Source organism: Camelus bactrianus, chromosome X (genome assembly GCF_048773025.1).
Source record: "Camelus bactrianus isolate YW-2024 breed Bactrian camel chromosome X, ASM4877302v1, whole genome shotgun sequence".
NCBI lineage: Eukaryota > Metazoa > Chordata > Mammalia > Artiodactyla > Camelidae > Camelus > Camelus bactrianus.
Window position 1 is genome coordinate 1,770,738 of NC_133575.1, and position 19,618 is coordinate 1,790,355.

Sequence of the window (19,618 nt, forward strand, 5' to 3'; positions counted from 1 at the left end):
TGTCATGGGCTGAATGGTGCCTCCCCCAACTCCACCTCCAAATCCACATGTTGAACCCCTGACCCCAGGACCTCCGAATGTGCCTGATTTGGAGATGGGGGTCTTTAAAGACATGATGGACATAAAATGAGGTCACTAGGGTGGGTCCTTATCCTATAGAAGGGGGGTCCTTATAAAGAAGAGGAGATGAGGACCCAGGCACACACAGAGGGACGCCCACGGGAGGACACAGGGAGGAGACGGCCGTCCACACACCAAGGGGAGAGGGCTCAGGAGACACCAGCCCTGCCGACACCTGGATCTCAGAATTCCAGCCTCCAGGACCGGGAGACCAGACATGCCTCTTGTGTAAGGTGCCCCGTCTGCGGTGCTTTGTTATGACATCCCAAGCTGATGCCCGTATCTCTAGGATTAAATCCAAGCAATGCGTGATGAGCGCAAACCAAGCTGTACTGACCTCTCAAGCCGGTGGAAGGACAAGGGGACTCTGCACTGTTATCCCCACCCCCCTGCCCCCGCAAAGGGCTTGTGGAAGACTTCTGCACTGGATCCCCCTGGGAGAAGGCAAGAGGCGCCTTTGTGGACCCTTCCTATCCAAAGAACTTCATACGTGTTTCCACGGCTCCGTGAAGATCTCACACCCATTCTGGTTCCTTGCTTCCCGTTTCTCGTAAAGGAATATGTCTGTTGATGGCTTCTCAGACGTCCCTTCCTGTCCCATCTACCTGTCCTTTCCCCAGAGTCTGTGGTTCTACCTGGAGTCCCAGACTCAAGACAACCCCTTACACAAGCCCTAGTTAAAATGCAGACGTTCAAATCCCCTACCTGTGGAGACCTTGGTCCAAGTAACAAAGGGCTTGGGTTTCCCCGTTGCCTCGCACGGGAACACAACGTCGGTCTCAGCGATGACAGACACGGTCTGGGGGAACTTGGTGACGATCTGGGGCTTTTCCCCAGGCACCCAGAACTTGGACGCAGGAAGTCCCCCGGCAGAGAAAAGCTTTGAGCTGCTCTGATGGAAGCTTCTGGAAGGTTGGACGGAAGGCGTCAAGGTGGGGATGGGGCTCCGGGTAGAGTAGACCAGAGGGACGCTCTGGACGTTGGTCGAGGGCGGCGCCGCGGTCCGGGGAGGATGTAATACCGGAGGTGCCGGGGGACCGAAATCCACGTGAGTGACGCTCTGAGAATGGATCCTGTTGTAGGGGCCTGGGTTGACCTTCCTCTCTCTCATCGCTGGGGCAGGAGAGGTGGGTATCTGGGGCTTCGGAGTGACTCCCAACTGCGGGAAAGAGAGGGTCCTGTTGAAAAAGAAAGGCAACCTTCCGTTGGAGTAGTGAGGAGCTCTCGCACTTGGGGGCTTGCCAGCAGGGTCCCTCACATCGGGGAGGCTGTTACTGCCGAACAGCTTGGACTTGCCGCTGAATCGGCCAGCTGCACGGTCCGCTGATGAACTGGGAAGGTCCGGTTTGGACCCGGGCAACGGAACCACGGGAGCTGTCGTGCTTGACCATTTTGGGGTTGTAACATGCCTGTGCTCTGGCCGAGCCCTCGACGGAGATGCGGTGGCTTCCGGTTTGCTGGTCAGGTGCCGAGGGGCCTGGGAAGGCACAAAGTGTCTCAGGGAGCTTTGTGTGGCCACAGGCGGTGGTGGCCTCACCGTCCCTCTGGGAGGGAGCACCCTGTCGGGAACTCTGGCAGGTGGCTGGAACACTTGGGCGCTCGCATCTGGGCCACGTGGTGGAAGAACGTTCCTGGTTCTACCGTCAAACGCTTCCTTTCCTAACTCCTGCTTTGGAGTGAAGTTAGGTTTGTCCCGGCTGGAAAACTCATTTGGCCTCAACGTACGCGGTGTTCCTTCAGTAGGCACGGACGGCGTTCGGGCTCCTGGGACCCCCACATGGTTGAAGGGGGCGTTGTCTTTGGAAGCTCTTGATGTCGGCGACGGTCTTGGAGTGAGAGGCGTGGGATTCGTGCTGGTTTGTGCCAAAGACACGGGGGTTGTGGATGGGACGCTGGGGGATGCCGGCTGCTCCGCTGGGGACGGTGGCGACACTTGACTCTGGGGTCGAATTTCGGACTGGGTCATGGCTGGAGTGGTTGCGGGATGACCCTCCTCCCTGAGGCTGGTTTCTGCCTGGTTTGAAGACGCCTCTAGTTTCACGCTTGAGGGAGGCGTCGAACTGGTGACGTCTTCCTGCGGCAACAGCGCAGAGGTGGCAGGCAAAGGTGAAAACTCAGCAGGAGAATCTACGTCCTGCAGCTCTTTTAAAAGGGGCGAGTCTGTAAGAGTTTTTGAAGAGCTGGCGACGGTGCGGTCTGTCCGCAGCCTCTCAGGCCGGGCCGACGTGGGGGGGTTGCAGCTCGCGTTCCCTTCAAAGCCAAAAGGACAGGATCCTGCCTTAAATCCTCCCACCGTGGAGACCTCGGCCCCAGAAGGGGACGCCACGTCCGTGATGGACTCGCCAGGGACAAGCCTGTCAGTTTCGTAGCCACGGATGGTTGTGACCTCATAGTTCTTAATTTCCCTTCCATCTGATACAGGAATTGTCCCTTGCAGTTTATCATGAGACAGATTTACTTTCGTGGTGGTTGTCCTATAATCTTCCACTCTGCTCATCTCATGTGGGCCCCCCGTTGGGAGAGAGATGGCTGTCGATGAAGGGACAGCTTCTGAACTGGGGGTGACGACGTGTTTGTGTCTGTCTTCTGGGGCAGGGCTGGGCTTGGACGCAGAAGCTGGAGGACCGTCTGTGGACGTGGGGTACCGATGTTTGTTCGGCCTCTTGCCGTGTTTCCGGCGTGCGTATGTCCCCTTGGATGCGGGTTCTGTGTGCTTCTCCACATCCAGTTGTTTTGCTGTTCCAGCCGTGCTGTCAACCGCGGTCGCAGGAACCGGCAAACTGGCCGCTTGGTTTGGAGTCTGCATTTCGGGTACGCGCGTCGTTGGTGGAGCAGAAAAGGTCTCCCCCGGGGCGAGCGTCGTGGGCTGGCTTTGTCTGTGCCGCTGCCGGAACCTGTGGGGGCGAAGTCGTCTCCTGCCGTTGGGCCTCTTTCGAGAAGCGTGAGAGGTCAGGGCCGGTGGTGAAGTGGCCGTTTGGGGTGGCATCAGCATCGTTGCTACCGTTGTGGCGCCCGCGTCCCACAGAGGGCCACGCGTGGTTCCCCTGGGATGCTGGAAGGGAGCGACGGTGTCCGTCACCTCCAGCGCAGGGTCAAGCGGAGGGGAAGGCTCAGCGCCTCGCCTCCTGCTCTCAGCACTTCTGGAGTCCACGGCGTCTCCCTCATGCAGACCCCCGCCCCGCCGTGTCTGAGAACCCCCCTCTCTGCCCTTTTCCATCAGCGGGTGGCCCTGAGGGCTCGAACCGTTTTCCAGAAGCTGCGGGTCATCTGTCTGCTCCTGTAGCTGCGCTTCTGCTGGGACACCTGGCTCTCCTAAAGTGGGGTCTTCGAGTGGCTCGGGCATCCTGGAGTCAGCGACCCCCGGCGTGGGGGCTGCAGTCACGTCCGTAGTGGTCAAGACGTTCCTCTTAGCCCCACCTGGTGCTGAATTCGTCTCCAGATCTGGGTAAGAGCTGGGCACCGTTTCAGACTCGGCCAAGGAGGTGGCGTCCAGGGGCGACTCATACTCCTTGGGCGTACGCTCCGGCTCGGCTCCAGCGTCTCGTGCAGACCAGCGCCCCGTGGCTTCGTTGCCAGTGGTGGGCTCTCCGTGGACCACGCCCAGGCTCGACCGAGTAGCAGAGGACTGGTAAGCCGTTGTGCTTGCGGCCCACTTCAAGTCAACTGCAGTGGGGGCCGCAGCCTTGGTCTTCGCAGAAAACTCGTCGTCGCTAAGTCCTTCCGGGCGCGTGCTTGTCACGTGGGGCTCGGCGGGGATTGCCCCGTCGTGGCCATGTTCGACTGGAGCTGTCTTGGTGGAGGAAACAGCGCTAGACGCCTGCTCTTCCTCCCCAAAGAAAGGTGCATCTCCTGAGGACTCTTCAACGCTGGTCGCGGTCCGCACAGGCGATGCTGATGGGGCACGCACGGCGGGCGAAAGGGACGTCACCTGTTGACTCACCGCTGGAAGGGTGGTGCTCTTCACGACCGGGGGTACTTCTGTTCCCTTAGGCGGGTTTCTCCCGCGTACTCTGGCTAAAATGTCTGCCCAGTGCTCCGGGTTAATCTGTTTGTTGGCCACGTTTATTCTCCGTCTGGCCTCAAACACCCTGCGACCTTCAGCGACGTTTGTCTCCGGCTCCTTTTCAGAACTCTTCCAGGGTTTCAGTTTCCTTCGCCCCTTCTTGGCTTTCTGACCTCCGGGGATACCTCCGTCGTCTTTTGTTTTAAGGGACATCTCTTGGTCCTTTGGGTGCAGCAGCGCCATCCTGGACACGTTGTCTCCGTCTGCCACGCCGGATCCCCCTTCGTCCTCCACGACGTCTCCCCTTCCCCCAGGAAGAGTCTTCCCACCTGGGCGCCTGCCTCTTTTGGATGACCTGCCAGATCCTTTCTTGTGGACCGTGACCCCTACAGTAAAATGGTCTGCCCCTTGCTGGTTGACCGCCACGCACCTGTAGTAACCACTGTCGCTGCCTTGGACCTTTGGGATGGAAAGAGTTCCATCTGCCAACATGTACGCGTGGGACGTGTTAGCCATATCGTTAACTATCCTTCTGTTTGGGAGGATCCAGCTAATCTGGGCTTCGGGTATGGCCAGCGCACGGCAAGGCAGCATCACCGACTCCCCTGGGTCCTTCTGAACGGTCACCGTATGTCCATCGGGGGGCGGCGTGGCAGGCGTCTGCACAAGGACCCTGTACACCATCTGATCCGTTTCACCCCTCACCCGAGCGATGCACTGGTACAGGCCGGCGTCCGACTGCTCCGTGGATTTGATCTTCAGCCAGCCGCTGGTGAGGATGGAGAACCTGCCGTGCTCATCCTCCACCGGTGCTTTCAGGACGGAGCCATCCGGGAACACCCAGAAGATGGACGGGCTCTCGGAAGCCTTCACATTGCAGCTCAGCTGGCACGGGCTCCCTTCCAAGACCGTCTGGGCTCTCTGCACGGCTCTGCCAGGCTCGATCATCACCCAGCTCATGCTCCGGGCCTGCCGCGCGTCTTTGGCGGACACGGTGAGGGCGTGCTGAGACGAATAGGACAGCAGCACCGTTTTGGCCGTGCTCTGACGCCGGTTGAGTTGGATGTGGATGGACGGCTGCATGACCCACTCTGGCTCCGTAAGGACGTGGGCTCTGACGCCCGTGTAGTAGAGCGTGTCGTCGTCCGCATCCTGCCTGTACTGGTAGCCGAGTCGGGGGTCTTTCCCGAGCGCGAGTTCTCGGTGCAGCTTGACAGGAACCTCGCTGTAGTAGGCGATCAGCTTCCACAGCTTCTCGTACGTTTCCCGAGTCATCGGACACTCAAAGTCCAAGGCGACAGTCGCATTTATTTCCAGCTCCTGAGGGTCCGTTTGGTTCAAGTGTATCTTGTACAAGTCCATCGGCTTCTTGATGTCACAGGCCAAGCTCACTGTGTTCCCGTGTTCGTCGCTCATATTCAGAGAAACGTTCCACGGGGGATACTGGAAGCCCTCCAAGGGGAACTGGTTGTCACTGTCCTCCTCTGCGTCCTGCTCTTCCTCGCTACCCCTGCTCCTGTTCTGCCTCAGAGGGGACTCTATGGACGGCTTCTGACACGTGATGTCCTTCAGCTTCTGAATCTCCTGTTTGTGCAGCTTCTCGGGGCTGGAGCACATGGAGCACAGCTGACCCCCTTCGTAAGCTTTGTCCTTCTTACACTTCAGAATGCCTGAAACACATAATCGAACACACACCCCGTAAGTCAGGGGACCGGAGAACGGCCAGAGGATAAAGCCCTCATCTGCAGTTTTCTCACCTGGGGGCGGGGGCTGCATTTCCAGAATGATTTAATGCTTTGCCCACCTTGCCTCTCCGACGTCACCTCGGACTTTCAACCCATTTAGCGCAGTGTGTGGTAACTTACCCGGCTTCTGTCACTTCTTGAACATGAGTAATGAGTACTTTTTTAAAAGGTATTTTTTTTTTTAGTTAAAAAAGAATCTTGCAATCCCACTCCCGGGCATGTATCTGGAGAAAACTGTAATTCGAAAAGATACATGCACCCCAATGTTCGTGGCAGCACTATTTATAAATATGGAAGTCATGGAAGTAACCTAAATGTCCATCGACAGGTGACTGGATAAAGAGGAAGTGGTGTATATATACAGTGGAATACTACTCAGCCATAAAAAAGAATGAAATCATGCCATTTTTAACAACATGGATGGACCTGGAGATGATCATACTAAGTGAACTAAGACAGAGAAAGACAAATATCATATGATATCATGTATATGTGGAATCTAAAACAAATGACTCAAGTGATCTTATTTACAAAACAGAAAGAGACTCACAGACATAGAAAACAAACTTACAGTCTCCAAAAGGGAAAGGGAGAGGGGAGGAACAAATTTGGAGTTTGCGATTAGCAAACACAAATTACTTTATATAAAATACATAAACAACAAGGACCTTCTGTACAGCACAGGGAACTATATTCAACATCTTGTAAGAACCTACAAAGCAAAAGAATCTGAGAAAGAATATATGGATAGATAGGTAGATAGATAAATATAATGAATCACTTTGCTGTACCCTTAAAATTAAGAAAACATTGTAAATAAATTATCCTTCAAAAATTTTTAAAAAAGAATCTCTATTCACAGATATTATACAATTTACCTTTTACAAAGGTCCAGGAGAATCTGCATAAGGAACTGCAACCCACGAAAATATTTCCAGGTTGCAGGACCAAACTTTGGCATGAACCGTGTCTACCTTTTATAATTATTTCTTTTGCTGGAATTTTTCATTTCAGGCAGTGATTACTTTTTTTTTTGGATTCATGTTCCACGCTTGGCTTCTGGGACACCAAATCCTCCAGAATTTTCTCCTTCTCCGGCCAACACATTAGGGATGAAGCGTTCCTTGATTCGGTCTAAGCGCTTCCCACTTCTTGGTCTGCCCTCACCGTAGACAGCCTCGCCCACGTGCATGGATTCAATTAGCATCCACCCACCACCGATGAGTTCCACATGTGCAGCTGCCGTCCAAACACATCCTCCTGAGCCCCACACCCAACGCCCTACTTGACATGTCTATCTGAATGGTAAAGAGACCCCTGAAACGGACATTTGTAGAGCCATCTTATGTTTTCTTCCCTGCTGGACGTCTCATGGCTTTTCTGTATTAGTCACTGCTGCCCTCATCTCTCCTATTGGGGAGAGTAGAAGACGAAGATTTTTTTTTTTTTGGACAGTCTTCGTGGTACCTGCCTACTTGTTTAATCTAATCCCACTGGGAACAAACCAGCCAACATCCCATCATCTGTGACTCGGAGTATTATAAACCTTCTAGCTGGTGTCACCCTATTTACTTCTGCGTCACTGAACATGGGTTTTCCATGCATTGTTCAAAGCAAAAAACCCCAATTTGCAAATATGATGGCTTCACATACCTCCCCCAACACAGACACACACACACACACAAATATGAGACAAAAAAATATAATACACACCGCACATACACACAGAGGAAACACACAAACATATAGAGACATACATGCACACACACGCACACAAAGGCACACATGTGAATCTCCAGAATGACTATGTCTTGCTGACTGAAAAAGCTTCACGATTCCATTTCCATACTGTAGTGTTTCTGCTGGGAAATGAGTCTCCCAAAGGATTTTCAGCACGCCCCACCCTTCTCCATGCCCAGACCTACGGGGGTTTAAGCACTGACCTAGGAATGGAAGTGACATGTGACATTTCTGGTTGAGACTATGAAGCAGTGGGTATGTTACTGTCTTTCCCCATCGCTTGCCTGGTTGAGCAAATCTGATGTCAGATTTGCAGTGGAGCGACAGATGACACCACCTGACAGTCTCCACCAATCCACGGGGTTGGGGGGGGACCACCTGACCACCGTCAGTGCCTAAGTTAAACTGTGACATGAGGTGGGTGTGCCAGAAGTCCCCACATGCACACAGGCTGAGAGGGTAAGTCAAAATTCAGGATAGGAGAGCCTCTCAGAGGAGAACTTTCAGTGAAGATGCAAAATCTGAAAAGAAGCCAGCTCCTTGAGCATCCAGCAGAAGAGTATTCTTGCCAGATGTTGAACCAGTCCAGCGACGGTGAGTTGGAAATGGGTTCAGACAGTGCAAGGGACAGAAAGGAGAGCAGTGCAGATGGAACTGGGTGAATACACGGGACAGTGGGGCCAGCCCCTTGCAGGAGCATGGGGAGTGGGTGGAAACCAGTGAAAAACCAGTGAAAAATGTGTTCTGACCACTGCCCTGAGCAGGCGTTGATTCAAGAGGAATGTGATCCATCAACGTCGCAGTAAAACCCGCTCAGAATGCTCCACGTGCATCCTTAGACACCTAAGAAAGGAGGCAGCCCCAGGCTGGTGGCGGTGGGGACGGAAACGGACAAAGAGACTCAGAGATGGTAAACCTAACGGGCTCTGAGGACGGGTTCCCATGTGGGGCTTGGAGAAGGGGGTGGGAAAGAGAATCTTTATTTTGATTCAAAATCCTCTCTTGCAACGTCTACATGTCAATCCTGGTTTCTGTGGTTGTTCTCTGGATCAATACAGAACACCTGTCTTCCCCCGTAATAAGATCATAATCTCACAGCCACGCCCAGCCTTCTCTTTTCCAAGCATCGTTGAGTATTTCCCATAGGACATGGATGCACAGAAAAATCTCACCTTTAGCTGTAGCCCACGGTTAAAGATAATGCTCCAGACACCCATTCTATGCCAACCATGGTCAACGGTCTGTGGTCGATTAAATGATGGTTACTCTATGTTCTGCTAAATGACACACACATTTGAATTATGCAATGGGGGGGGTGTCTTGACATTTAAGTTATAACATTTCCTGCCTCGCTGATTTGGGGATGGGATTTAAGCCGACCCAAGACGGAGCAACACCGGCATGCTGGAGAAAGGAATGTTTCCAGAACGGTAAGGAGAGGGCATCCAGGAGTCACACTGGCTGTTCTTACCTTTGGACTTCGCATCCCATTCCAGGAACCACCTCATCTCACAATCACAGGACCACGGATTCCCGTGCAGGTAAAGGTTCTCCAGCAGTGGCATGTTCTGGAGCATGCCAGTGGGGAGGGTTCTCATCCTGTTCTCCGCCAAGTAGAGGTGCCTGACGGTGGAGAGTCTGAAATAATCCAGAAAGGAGAACGTGGAGAACGTGGCGGGGTGGAGCTGCTGGAGCATGTTCCCCTCCAGGTGGACGAGCCGTAGGGACGTTAAGCCGCTGAAAGCTTGTGGGTGGATGAACTCGATCTTGTTGTGGTCGACGTGGAGCCTCATTAAATTCCAGAGGCCCTGCAGGGTCTGCCCCGTGATCACTCGAAGCTTATTGTAGCTGAACTTGAAGACCTGCAAAGACAGGGAGGGCGAAAAATCCTGTGTATAATTCAAAAACAAAAACAAAAACAAAAACCAGAACAAAGGGCAGGAAACGAATGACATTAAGCTCATTTTTTTTTTTTTAAATGCTGTTTCATTCAGTCCCTTCTTCGTGGTCCTACAGGCTGCAATCAATGTCACTCATAACGTCCGGGTTTACCTGGAGAGACGTGAGGTCTCTTAAAGCCCCATCGGGGATGCTGGGAATGTCGTTGCCGTGAATCATCAGCAGCTCCAACTTGGTCAGTCCCGCAAACGAGGTTTCTGACAAGGCCTGTATGCTATTGAACCTAGAAAATATAAAACACGGCAATTAGACATACTGACTTCGTCAGTCCCGTCTGGGGAGGATCTCCCAGCCTGCCCAGGGGGCAACGAAGCAAAACGTTGTAACGGTACCATTCTCAAAGCACATTCCTGTCTTCAGTGTCCTTGTCTAAGGTGGGAAGGAAACAGACCCATTGTTTTAACCGGCTTTCATTCAGTTAAGGCATATTCGAGGCTGGGAATTCTGACTTGGTGAATGCTAATGTGGTTGGTGGGATTTAGGCTTTTGAAGGAAGCTGGTGGAAACGGCCCCTCATTGGAAATTCTGCTTGCGATTGGGAATCATACCAAAGACATATAGCCAGCCAAATGGACAAAAAAAAAATTGTAAACTGACTATAAATCAATAAAAAAATGTTAAAAAATGGACCAAAAACCAAAGAAACAAAAAAAATAAAACAGGCATCAAAAGCAGTCTTGCATATAATGAGAGAAGGAGATTCCCTACGATAAAGAACCAAAGTGAAATGTTTGGCAGGTGAACAAGGCCACCCCGACTTCACAGAAACGAGTTGCCGGTTCCGATGGATGATTTAAGTTGTTTGTAAACATCCTGGTGTGTTCTGGGTTTTGGTTCCGCCTAGACAATTGATGCTTCCTTGACTGGGACAGAAATTCCTCGTTTCTCCGCCATTGCTAGTGGCACCAGAGAATCCCCAACGTTAATCCCTGGAGAATGAATTACAAGATGAATGGAGAATCCTGGACTCTGCTCTGTTGTCGGGCAGTTACGCTGGGTCAGTGCTTCTGCTCAAGTGAAACACACCTATCGTAACACCATTTGTTGTTTCCCCTCGTCACCTAAATAAAACGAACTATGTCTGCAGAGGACACGAAGAGCTCATAGCTAACTCAGCAGATGACAGCCAGGTCCAGTTTTTCTCATCAACACCCATGAGCCTCAAAGCGGATCCCAATTTTTAGCTGGGTAATTACTCCCCTAAGAGCCAGCCTTAGGAAGCACCTTTCCGCTATAAATGCTGGCTGAGTGCAGGCAACATGACCTTCGACCGCAAAAACCGCTCACCTCAATTGCTTCTGACTCTTCAAAGAACGCTTTTCATCACTGCATTGTTTTAATGAGACCAAGGCAGGCAAAGGAAACTTCATATGGAATGACATGTACCCCATCCTCTTAGGGTACCACTAGAAGGATCCAAAATTGCGCATGACGGGGAAATATCATAAAAGGTAATCACGTTTCTTGTTTCTCATTTTGACTCATGCGGTCAATGGACCATTATATGGAGAGCCCTGCCAACCCCGTTCCTCTGTAGTGCCTTGCTCCTGGGTCTTCTCAGCTGACCTCTGCTCTCTTTGATGGGTAAGAGGTAAAATACTACAGAGAAATGGCCCAGTTAAGAAACCCTGATCAGAGGATTCAGCAGAGAACAAATCAAGCGACAGGGACAAGCAGGCCTTTATCCTCAGCAAGTCCGCGGGACAGAAAGGCGGCAGAGGGTTCCACCTCCGACGCAAACAGCAAAGAACTTGGAGAGTTAACAGTTCTACTGTGGACATTGGACGAGGTCTGGAGATATTTTGGGGGTGTCACAACTGGCTGGGGTGTGTGAGTGGCACCTGGTGGGTGGAAAACAGGGACCCTGCTCAGCATCCTACAATGCAGAGGACGGGCCCAACACAGAGAGTAACTCAGCCTCAAATATCAGGAGTGGAAACTGCCTTAGCATGAGAGAGTGTTGGTCAGTCTGTCTATCTGTCTTTCTATCCACCCAACCATCCATCCATCCATCATATCTATCTATCTATCTATCTATCTATCTATCTATCTATCTATCTATCTATCTATCTACCTACCTATCTATCCGTCCATCCATCCATCCATTCTATCTATCTACCTACCTACCTATCGATCTATCTAATCTATTTGTCTATCTACCTACCTATCCATTCATCCATCCATCCATGAATCTATCCATCTGTCCATCTAATCTATCTATCTATCTATCTATGTACCTATCATCTATCTATCACCTATATAAATCCTACAGGATTTTCCCCTATATTATCTTCTTGGTGCTTGTCTTTAAGAGACATCCAAGAGCTACAGATGCAAGTGTTGTTGGTGTCAGACATAAGAATGGAGGAACTTTTCTGGGACACACAAAAGGCAAGGGAAGCACCTGAATGCCAAGCGGAGGAGGTGATTCCGTCTCCCTCCACACCTGAGGGGTGGGGATGAATTCTCTCTGCGTCTGTGTAAAAACCACCAGAGAGATGGGGAAATTCACGTGGCATTCAAGGAAGAGAATTTGATGGGGGCTGAGAAGACCTGGGATACAGCCCCGTTCTGTAATTGATTACCTCTTTACCTTCCTCATCTGTTGATTGGCAATTAGTGACTACATAACCACCTAGATGAAATGGTTTCTTAATATCAGAAATACAGGATGGTTTTGCAAGAAACACACATATGGAATCACTATGTTGTACACCTGAAACTCATAATGGTATAGGTCAGTGATATCTCAATAAAAAAAAGAAAGAAAAATAAATATATGTAAAACTGCTTCATGGATATCCATGAGTATCTAGTAAAATTTAAAATAAATTTAAATTTAAAATAAAGTAAATTTAAAATAAAATTTAAATTTAAAATAAAATCTGAAGTAAAATTTAAAATAAAAAAACAAAAAGCAGTATGGGCATGTGGGAAATTCCAGAAAGATGTCATCAAAAGTCATCTTTTCATCAAGGGGGAAAAAGAATCTTTAAAGGTCTATAAATTAGACATTAAGTGGATGATTGTTTTTCGTACTCAGAAATATTTGGAAGATAATTTTTGAGAAAGCTTTTTGGGGCTGTCGAAACAGGAAAAACCAATGTTCTTTCAATGCTGAATGAGAACCCTAAAAAAAATGTGTGTGGGAATGAAAAATTCCATTAGTGCTCTGCCAAGAATCCCTCATTCCTTGAGAGTTTTAAACCCTTTGCCGACTGCTAAAAGACAGTGCAGATCCTGAGTTCTATCTGTAGTAAACATTGATCTTGGTTCTTTTTTCCTTCCCCCTTTTTTTCCCCAACAGAATGCACAATGCCTCATTTTCTACTTTGAGACTGATTTTCAGAAACAGTGCTGTGACATTATAAGAGTGATTTAAAAATGTGACACACTGAATCATGTTACAAATTAAGCCAGATGGAAGTCATAGATTTGGCGCAGTGAAGCTATTCCTTACTTGTCCCCCCCCCCCATTCTATCTCTAACACAATACAAAACCATCTCAAGATACTATTGGCCGCAGTACGAAAAAGAAGCATTTTGGTATCTAAATTTCTTCCCAGGGGCAATGCCTTTAAGATACCATAACGCATCGTGTTCACCATCCATTGTTTGAAATGAAACCTCCAAAAACTGTGTTCTAATTGAAACGCTACTTAAGTGCCCCCACTTACAGAGCACGGCAATTTAAAGCTGGGCAGAAGAAAGTCATCTTGAACAATGTGAATGAGATGCAAACAGCTTGACAGATACAGTTTATAGGTCTTTGCACGACTAGAGCCATCAGTTAAACTTTTTTTTTTAGGGTGCCTGCAGTATCTTCCCCAAACCCAGTTCCAACCTGACAGCCCAGACCCCCAACACACAACAGGTGAGGTATTCATGCCTCTTAGGCAGGAGTCACACCCTCACCCCTACCCTTTTTAGGGGGCCCCCTATGGCCTATCTGACAGGACCCCCCATTCTGTGCCCTGCAAAGGGGTCAGAATTGAGGGATTAAGTGGGTAACCCAGGAAGTGGGGCACTATGCTAAGAAACGGCCCGCGGAAGACACAATTCGTAGGCAGAGGCATTTTGCACACCAGGAGGTGTAAGAGAGAAGAGAAATCACACACAAACTCCATTTTCCTTCCCACAAACCTAGCATGACCCATTTTACCCTGATTCAAAGCAAGTTCCTCTTCTTAATAAACTGTACGATTGTACGAACAGGAACTGGTTTAAAAGCTGTAAAAAAAAAAAACTGTTAATTGCCCCTCTTCTGGCAAAGAGCTTTCATCCTTCTGGTTAGAGTTTCAGATAATCACACTGTAAAGTTTGTCAACATTTTTTGGAGAAAGTTATTTAATGGTCTGTTGCTATGGATGAGGGAAGGTTCTATCTTATTGTCTTAACTTCTCATTCTTTTATTTTACTGCTGGACTTTATAATGAATAAATATGAGAATTTAAAAAAAAACTCTCTACTCAAAGATATCGAGGCACATTTATGGCTTTTTGTTCATTGACTCAAGCTTGGCCATTTCTCTAAAATGTCCCCATGGTGGCTACTCCTCAAACCCTTAATCGTTTTGTTGCTTTATAGATGGTAGAAAGTGGCAAATATATTTTGCTGAAGGAGTCCAAATGATTGTTCGCTATTAACATTGTACGAGTGATTGTCAAGTATGAAAATGGTACATGAGGCAGCTACAATTCACAGCAACTCACACTGAGGCATAGAGAGCATCGATGTGTCTAAAACAGAATAAAAATAGAAAAATCCTCCTTGAAATGCTGCACAGAAATATCTGTTCCAAAGACATCAATGTTTTCCAAAGGCAGAATCTGAAAGAACTCTTATTTCATCAGAGTCAAAATCGCATCATGAGGGTAACTTACAAGGTGTCAGAAATGTCTGATTCATCCTTTTTTAAAAAAAAAATTATTATTCTCTAGTAGTTTCTGAGGTCTACTTAAATACTGTGAGTGTATTTATCTGTGTGTCATATGCGTTCGCATCTGCAGTGTACTGAAGAATTGTTATCAAAGGAGACTTATCGAGGAACTGAAGTTGTCCATGACGGTTCATTATTAAGCCTTGTGATGGAGGCTGTGGCTGGTGGATCAATTCAGATGACAGCCCCCCCAAAAGACCAGTTACACACGTCCCCGTGATTCAGTGCAGATAGGAGCAGATAACTCAAAACAGGGGGACGAATGAAGGAGGATACATCTGCCGTTGCGCGAATGCACAGACACGTTCGGAAAACCAAACAAACACGCACGCGAGGAGGCTGAAATTGCTCACAAAGAATGCGGTACAAACCCCAAATTGATCCTTTCCACATGTTTAGAGATCCCGGCGGGCACTGAAGCCAAGGAGCGAAATGTGCAGTGGACCTCGCTGGGAACGTAGCAGGCACAAGGGTGAGGACAGGCGAGCGTGGCGCGCGGGTGTCCCCAGAGCAGAATCAGCACCACGGAGAGTGCTTGCCACGGCGCCCGCGTTGGCATCTTGTCGGGGGGCGTTATCCCAGAACACCTGTTGGGGGGGAACCACAAAACCAGAGGCGCTTAGTGCCAAGGGAGCACGTCTGTATTTTCAGCAGATTTTACTTGCACCGTGCATTGTGGGATGCAACTTCCCCCAAAAGCAGAACATCTGCGTCAAGAAACATAAAACAATTAAAAAAAAAAAATCTTTCGCCATTAACGTTCATCGTTACTGTAAAACGTAACCTCCATTCTTGACTTGGATACTGCGATTTGGGACTCTCACTACGTTGTGAGAGCATACGCAATACACACACCGACACAGACACCCACAAAGATACACAAACATATACAAATATATACTTGTATAAATGTATATTTACACACACATATGTATTAGTATAAATGTGTGTATATATATATATATATGTATATTTGTGTTTGTATAGAGACAAGAGATACATTTATGTTTCCATAATAAATAATAAAAATACATATGTGTCCACCTATAATGTTAATTCCGAGCCATTAATATATTGTACATACGTGAACAGAAAGCATCTCAATTTGCTATCAGGACTGCTTCCTTCTTTCAATGACATCCTTTAAAGTTTTAATTATATCTTCTTAAACGTGCTTACAGAGGCATTCGCTAAAGCCAAATTCATTCCATTGTCTGTGGGTTTGTTTACTCTGTTTAAAAAACTTTTTTTCTTGGAAGAACCAGAACGTTGAGCTGGTTCACTGTCACTGTTTATCAGGGAGAAAGTTTGGGGGAAATCCTTGAAAAATCTGCTATCGGATAGACGACGGAAAGTGCCTGACTAAGAATCTTCAGGCCAACAAAAATATGATCAAGAGGACAAAAAGCAGAAGAAGAAAGAAAGAGAAGGGGAAGAAAGGAAGGGAGGGAAGGAGGGAGGAAGGAAGGGAGGGAGGGAGAAGGGAGGGAGGTAAGGAAGGAAGGAGGGAGGGAGGGAGGAAGGAAGGAAGGAAGGGAGGGAGGGAGGGAGGAAGGGAGGAAGGCAGGGAGGGAGGGAAGGAGGGAGGGAGGGAGGAAGGAAAAAGATGGTCAGGTAAGTATTAGCATCAGCTACCTCCTTTAGAACGTCAGCGATTATTTTTTTCATGCATCCATTCTGGCCTTCATCGTGGGATATTTTTGTCAACTCTTGCACTAGATTTATTTAGAAAGGGGTAATGCACACGGGCAGTAAAGAACAGCGTAGAGAAACGCGCCCGTCCGTTCGCCCCTGCTCTGGGCAACCCCTAACTTCTGATCATAAGCTCTCCATCGGATCACACGCGGCACGGGCATCCCCAATCCGCAGCTTTTCCATCCTTTACAGGACCTCGAAATAGATACACCCTTAAGCCTGTACGCGTCTCGCCTTTCAGCTGCCCAGAAGGAGCTGACGGTGCAGGCAGCTTTGCAAAAAAAAAAAAAAAAAAAAAAAAAAAAATAGAAAAAAGAAAAGAAAAGAAACACACACATTGAGGCTCCTCCTCCGCGCCCTGGGGCGAACCGGCTCCCGAAGCCCCGCGGAGAGCGGTTTCCTCGCTCTCCGAGCCCGCGCCTCCCCCGCTCCCGCCCGCGCGCTTGACCTCCGCGCGGGGCTTCTGCCAAGGGCTTCGCGGCCCGCGCCGTGCGCCCGCCGGCGGGCCTGGCCCCGACGGCCCGCTGCCTCCTCCGCAGCCTCGCTCTCCGCCCCGCCTTCCACGCAGGTCCCCTCGGAAGTTCGCAGGAACGCGCCCCAGGGAACCCTAGCCCCGAGGCCGCGAGGGAAGGCGCCCCAAGCCTGCAGGACCGCCGGGCACGCCCGGCGAGCCCCGGGAAGCCGGGGCCGTGGCTCGCGGCGCTCGGCCTTCCTCCCCGCCGGCGGGGGACAACCTGCAGCGGCTGGGCGCGTGGCCCTGCGCCCCCGGCGGGCTGCCGGCGGCCGCTCCAACGCCTTCCCGGGGCGCGGCCCGGCGGCCCTGCAGACCTCCGAGGCCTGGGAGCCGGACACTGTCCCAGATGGCGACTTACCCAGCTTCCGCGCGGCTCAGCCACCCCGCTACCCCCGGGGGCTTTCCGTCTCTCTGTTCCAGGGGAGGAGGAGGAGCGGGGTCGGGGTGGGGGAGAGGTGAGGAACGGGGGAGAGGGTTTTAGTGCCGGGAACCTGAGGAATTTGTTAAGAGGCTCCGCAAAAGTGGCTTCTCCCCCCACCAACCCAAGAGCGCAGCCGGTTTTACTTGGAGATCCGGCTGGTGACTCCCTGGAAACCGGGGGTGCCTGAGCGAGGGGTCGCTCGGAGAGGGGTAAGAGAAAGGGTTAGCGTTCCTTAGACCTGCTCCACGCACCTTCCCGCAAGATGCCGCCAGCTTCTCCCCTGGAGGGTAACAGCCCCCTCAGCCCTTTGACGTGGTGCCAAGATTAACAGTTCGACGTGTCTGTTCGCCTCCCCTCTCGTCCCAAACCCAGCAGAGTCCCTCCTTTGGCCGCCCCCAACTCTTTCCACCCTCTGCAGACAGAGCCAGCACCACCCACCCCACCCCGCCCCCGGGCGCCCTGGCCGCGCTCGGTCCTCACCTGTCCTTCGGAAGCCGCGACACACGGGAGCCGTGCGCCCAGAGCATCCGCGGGGCCGGGGCGCGCGAGTCACCGCCGGGGGTCCGCCGGGGCCATGCCCTTCCCGGCGCTGGGGGCGAGGCAGGGCGGCTTCCCAGCGCCGCAAGGCGAGCCGGCTCCCTTTTATTCCCGGCGCCGAGAGACTTCCCCGAGTGCACGCCTCGGCCCACCCCCACCCTGCCCCACCCCGGGGACACAGGGCGCGGGCCGCAGCCCAGGGACCCTGGCCGCGCCGCTCTGCGCTCAGCCCTCCTCTCCGCCGCTCATGGCGCTGCGTCCGGAGCGGGCACGCCTCGCCCGCGCCGGCGGGAGGAACCGCCGGGGCCGAAGGCGCGCGGCTGCGGGAAGGAACGTCTCCAGTCCCAGGGCAAGTCCGAGGAGCCGGCCGAGGCGCAGAAGCTGGGGGCGCGGGGCGAGCTGCAGCCCAAAGTCCGCACCCAGAGCGCTCTTCCCGGCAGAGTTGGAGACGGTGTGTTGCCCTCCGGGGAGGAGAGGAGGAAGCGAGTTTGCACTCCCCCGGGCGGGACGGGGTTTCCTCTGGCGGAGCCTCGGAACCCGAGTGCTGGCGGGAGCCGGCTGCGCCCCGCCGGCATCCCCCGAGCTGCAGGCGCGGCTGCAACGTGAGCCCCGCGGCCACGCCCTCCCGCCTCTCCCGTAGCTCCTGGCCGCCAGCTTCCCTCCCCCTGCCAGAATCCTCCTGCCAAAAGAAAAAAAAAAAAAAGGTGGATGCTCTTCTCCTATTTGGAGAGCCTGAGGGGGCTGGGCTGGGGCCGGGAACTTTGGGGAGCCTGGTGATACTCGCTGGGGCAAGTGAGAAGGGCCTGTGCAGAGGGCAGGAAACAGGCTGGGGAGGGTGGTGCACGTCCCTCAGGCAGCAGGGGAGGGGCAAAGAAGGCGGGGTCCTGGCGCCCAGGAGGAATCAGAGCTGAGAAAGGTGGGGAAGGGGGTCAGGTGAGGACGGTCGTCAGCAAGCCCACCTGGGCAGAGCTGAGACGGGCTTAGAGCTCCCACTGCGAAGAGAAAAACCAGGGGTGTCCCGGGCCAGCATCCACGAAGGGACCCTTCCAGGTGTCCTGACTGAGCCGGCTGGGCCGCCTGGCGCCCGGCCAAGGGCTGTGAGGAGGTGCCTGGAAATGAATCTTAAGACGACTTGCTGCTGAGGTGCAGAGTCTGGACTGGCTTGGTTTCTCCTAAGAAGTGTCTGGGAATTCCTCACTGCCCTGGCCCAAGGCAGCGTCCACGGGGCAGGCCATTAATAGGTCTGGTTCGTAAGTGGGTCCATTTGCTGATTCTATAGGTTTGTTTTTCAATTGTATGTGTGGACGTATTTCCAGGGACTGGCTTTGGGAGTCCTTTTTCTCGGCATTCCCAAAATCCTTTGATTGTATTTATCAGAAACCTGTGCCCCCACCACCACCACCCCCCCCCCGGAATATCTCCTGATCCTTGTTCACGGCACTGCCGTCCACCTACTCAGCTCAACTGGAAACTCAGGTCTCGGTCCCCAGGTGCCTCTCCTGCAGGACCTTGAAGTGCAACAGGCCTCCAAGTCCAGTGGATTCTGACTCCTAAGAAGCTCTGGGCCCAGCGACCTGCCCCTTCTCAGTGCTGCGGAATGGGTGGTCATGTCTCAGCTCCCGCCTGCCTCTTCCTCCGCCCACTCTTTCTTTGTTCAACCTCCAGTGGGTCAGCAGAACTTGGAGGGTGCCATCGTCCTGGAAACAATTCTGAAGGCTGTCCACGGGCGACACATGACACGGGAGGGTCTTGCCAGCCTGTCCCCGGGACCTGGTGTCTGCTGATGTCCCTGGCTTTGAGGGGATGGTGGCAGATCCCTCTTCCTCCTTCTCCTCCTTCCTCTCCTCCTCCTTCAATGTCCATGCACGTCGTCATGTTGAGGTACTTGTTTTTGTCCAGTCATTGTCCCTTCCCTACCATTGATGGATAATCTCTTCCCCAGCTT

General features: G+C 51.7%; 1 protein-coding gene across 2 annotated transcripts in view; it reads right to left on the bottom strand.

The window, feature by feature from the left end:
• Nucleotides 1-18,134, bottom strand: part of MXRA5 (matrix remodeling associated 5) — a 30,000-nt gene extending 11,866 nt beyond the window's left edge. Inside the window, exons 1-5 of one of the 2 annotated variants that reach the window (XM_010968279.3) lie at nucleotides 17,617-18,134; nucleotides 14,878-15,093; nucleotides 9,661-9,790; nucleotides 9,080-9,470; nucleotides 826-5,793 (exon numbers count right to left, since the gene is read on the bottom strand). In XM_010968279.3, the coding sequence (XP_010966581.3) occupies nucleotides 826-5,793; nucleotides 9,080-9,470; nucleotides 9,661-9,790; nucleotides 14,878-15,093; nucleotides 17,617-17,663 (5,752 nt within the window). In that variant the 5' untranslated portion in view covers nucleotides 17,664-18,134. Of the gene's footprint in view, nucleotides 1-825; nucleotides 5,794-9,079; nucleotides 9,471-9,660; nucleotides 9,791-14,877; nucleotides 15,094-17,387; nucleotides 17,507-17,616 lie in introns of those variants that run through there. The other variant, XM_074359687.1, reaches the window with a different exon arrangement.
• Between the last annotated feature and the right edge of the window lie 1,484 nt (nucleotides 18,135-19,618).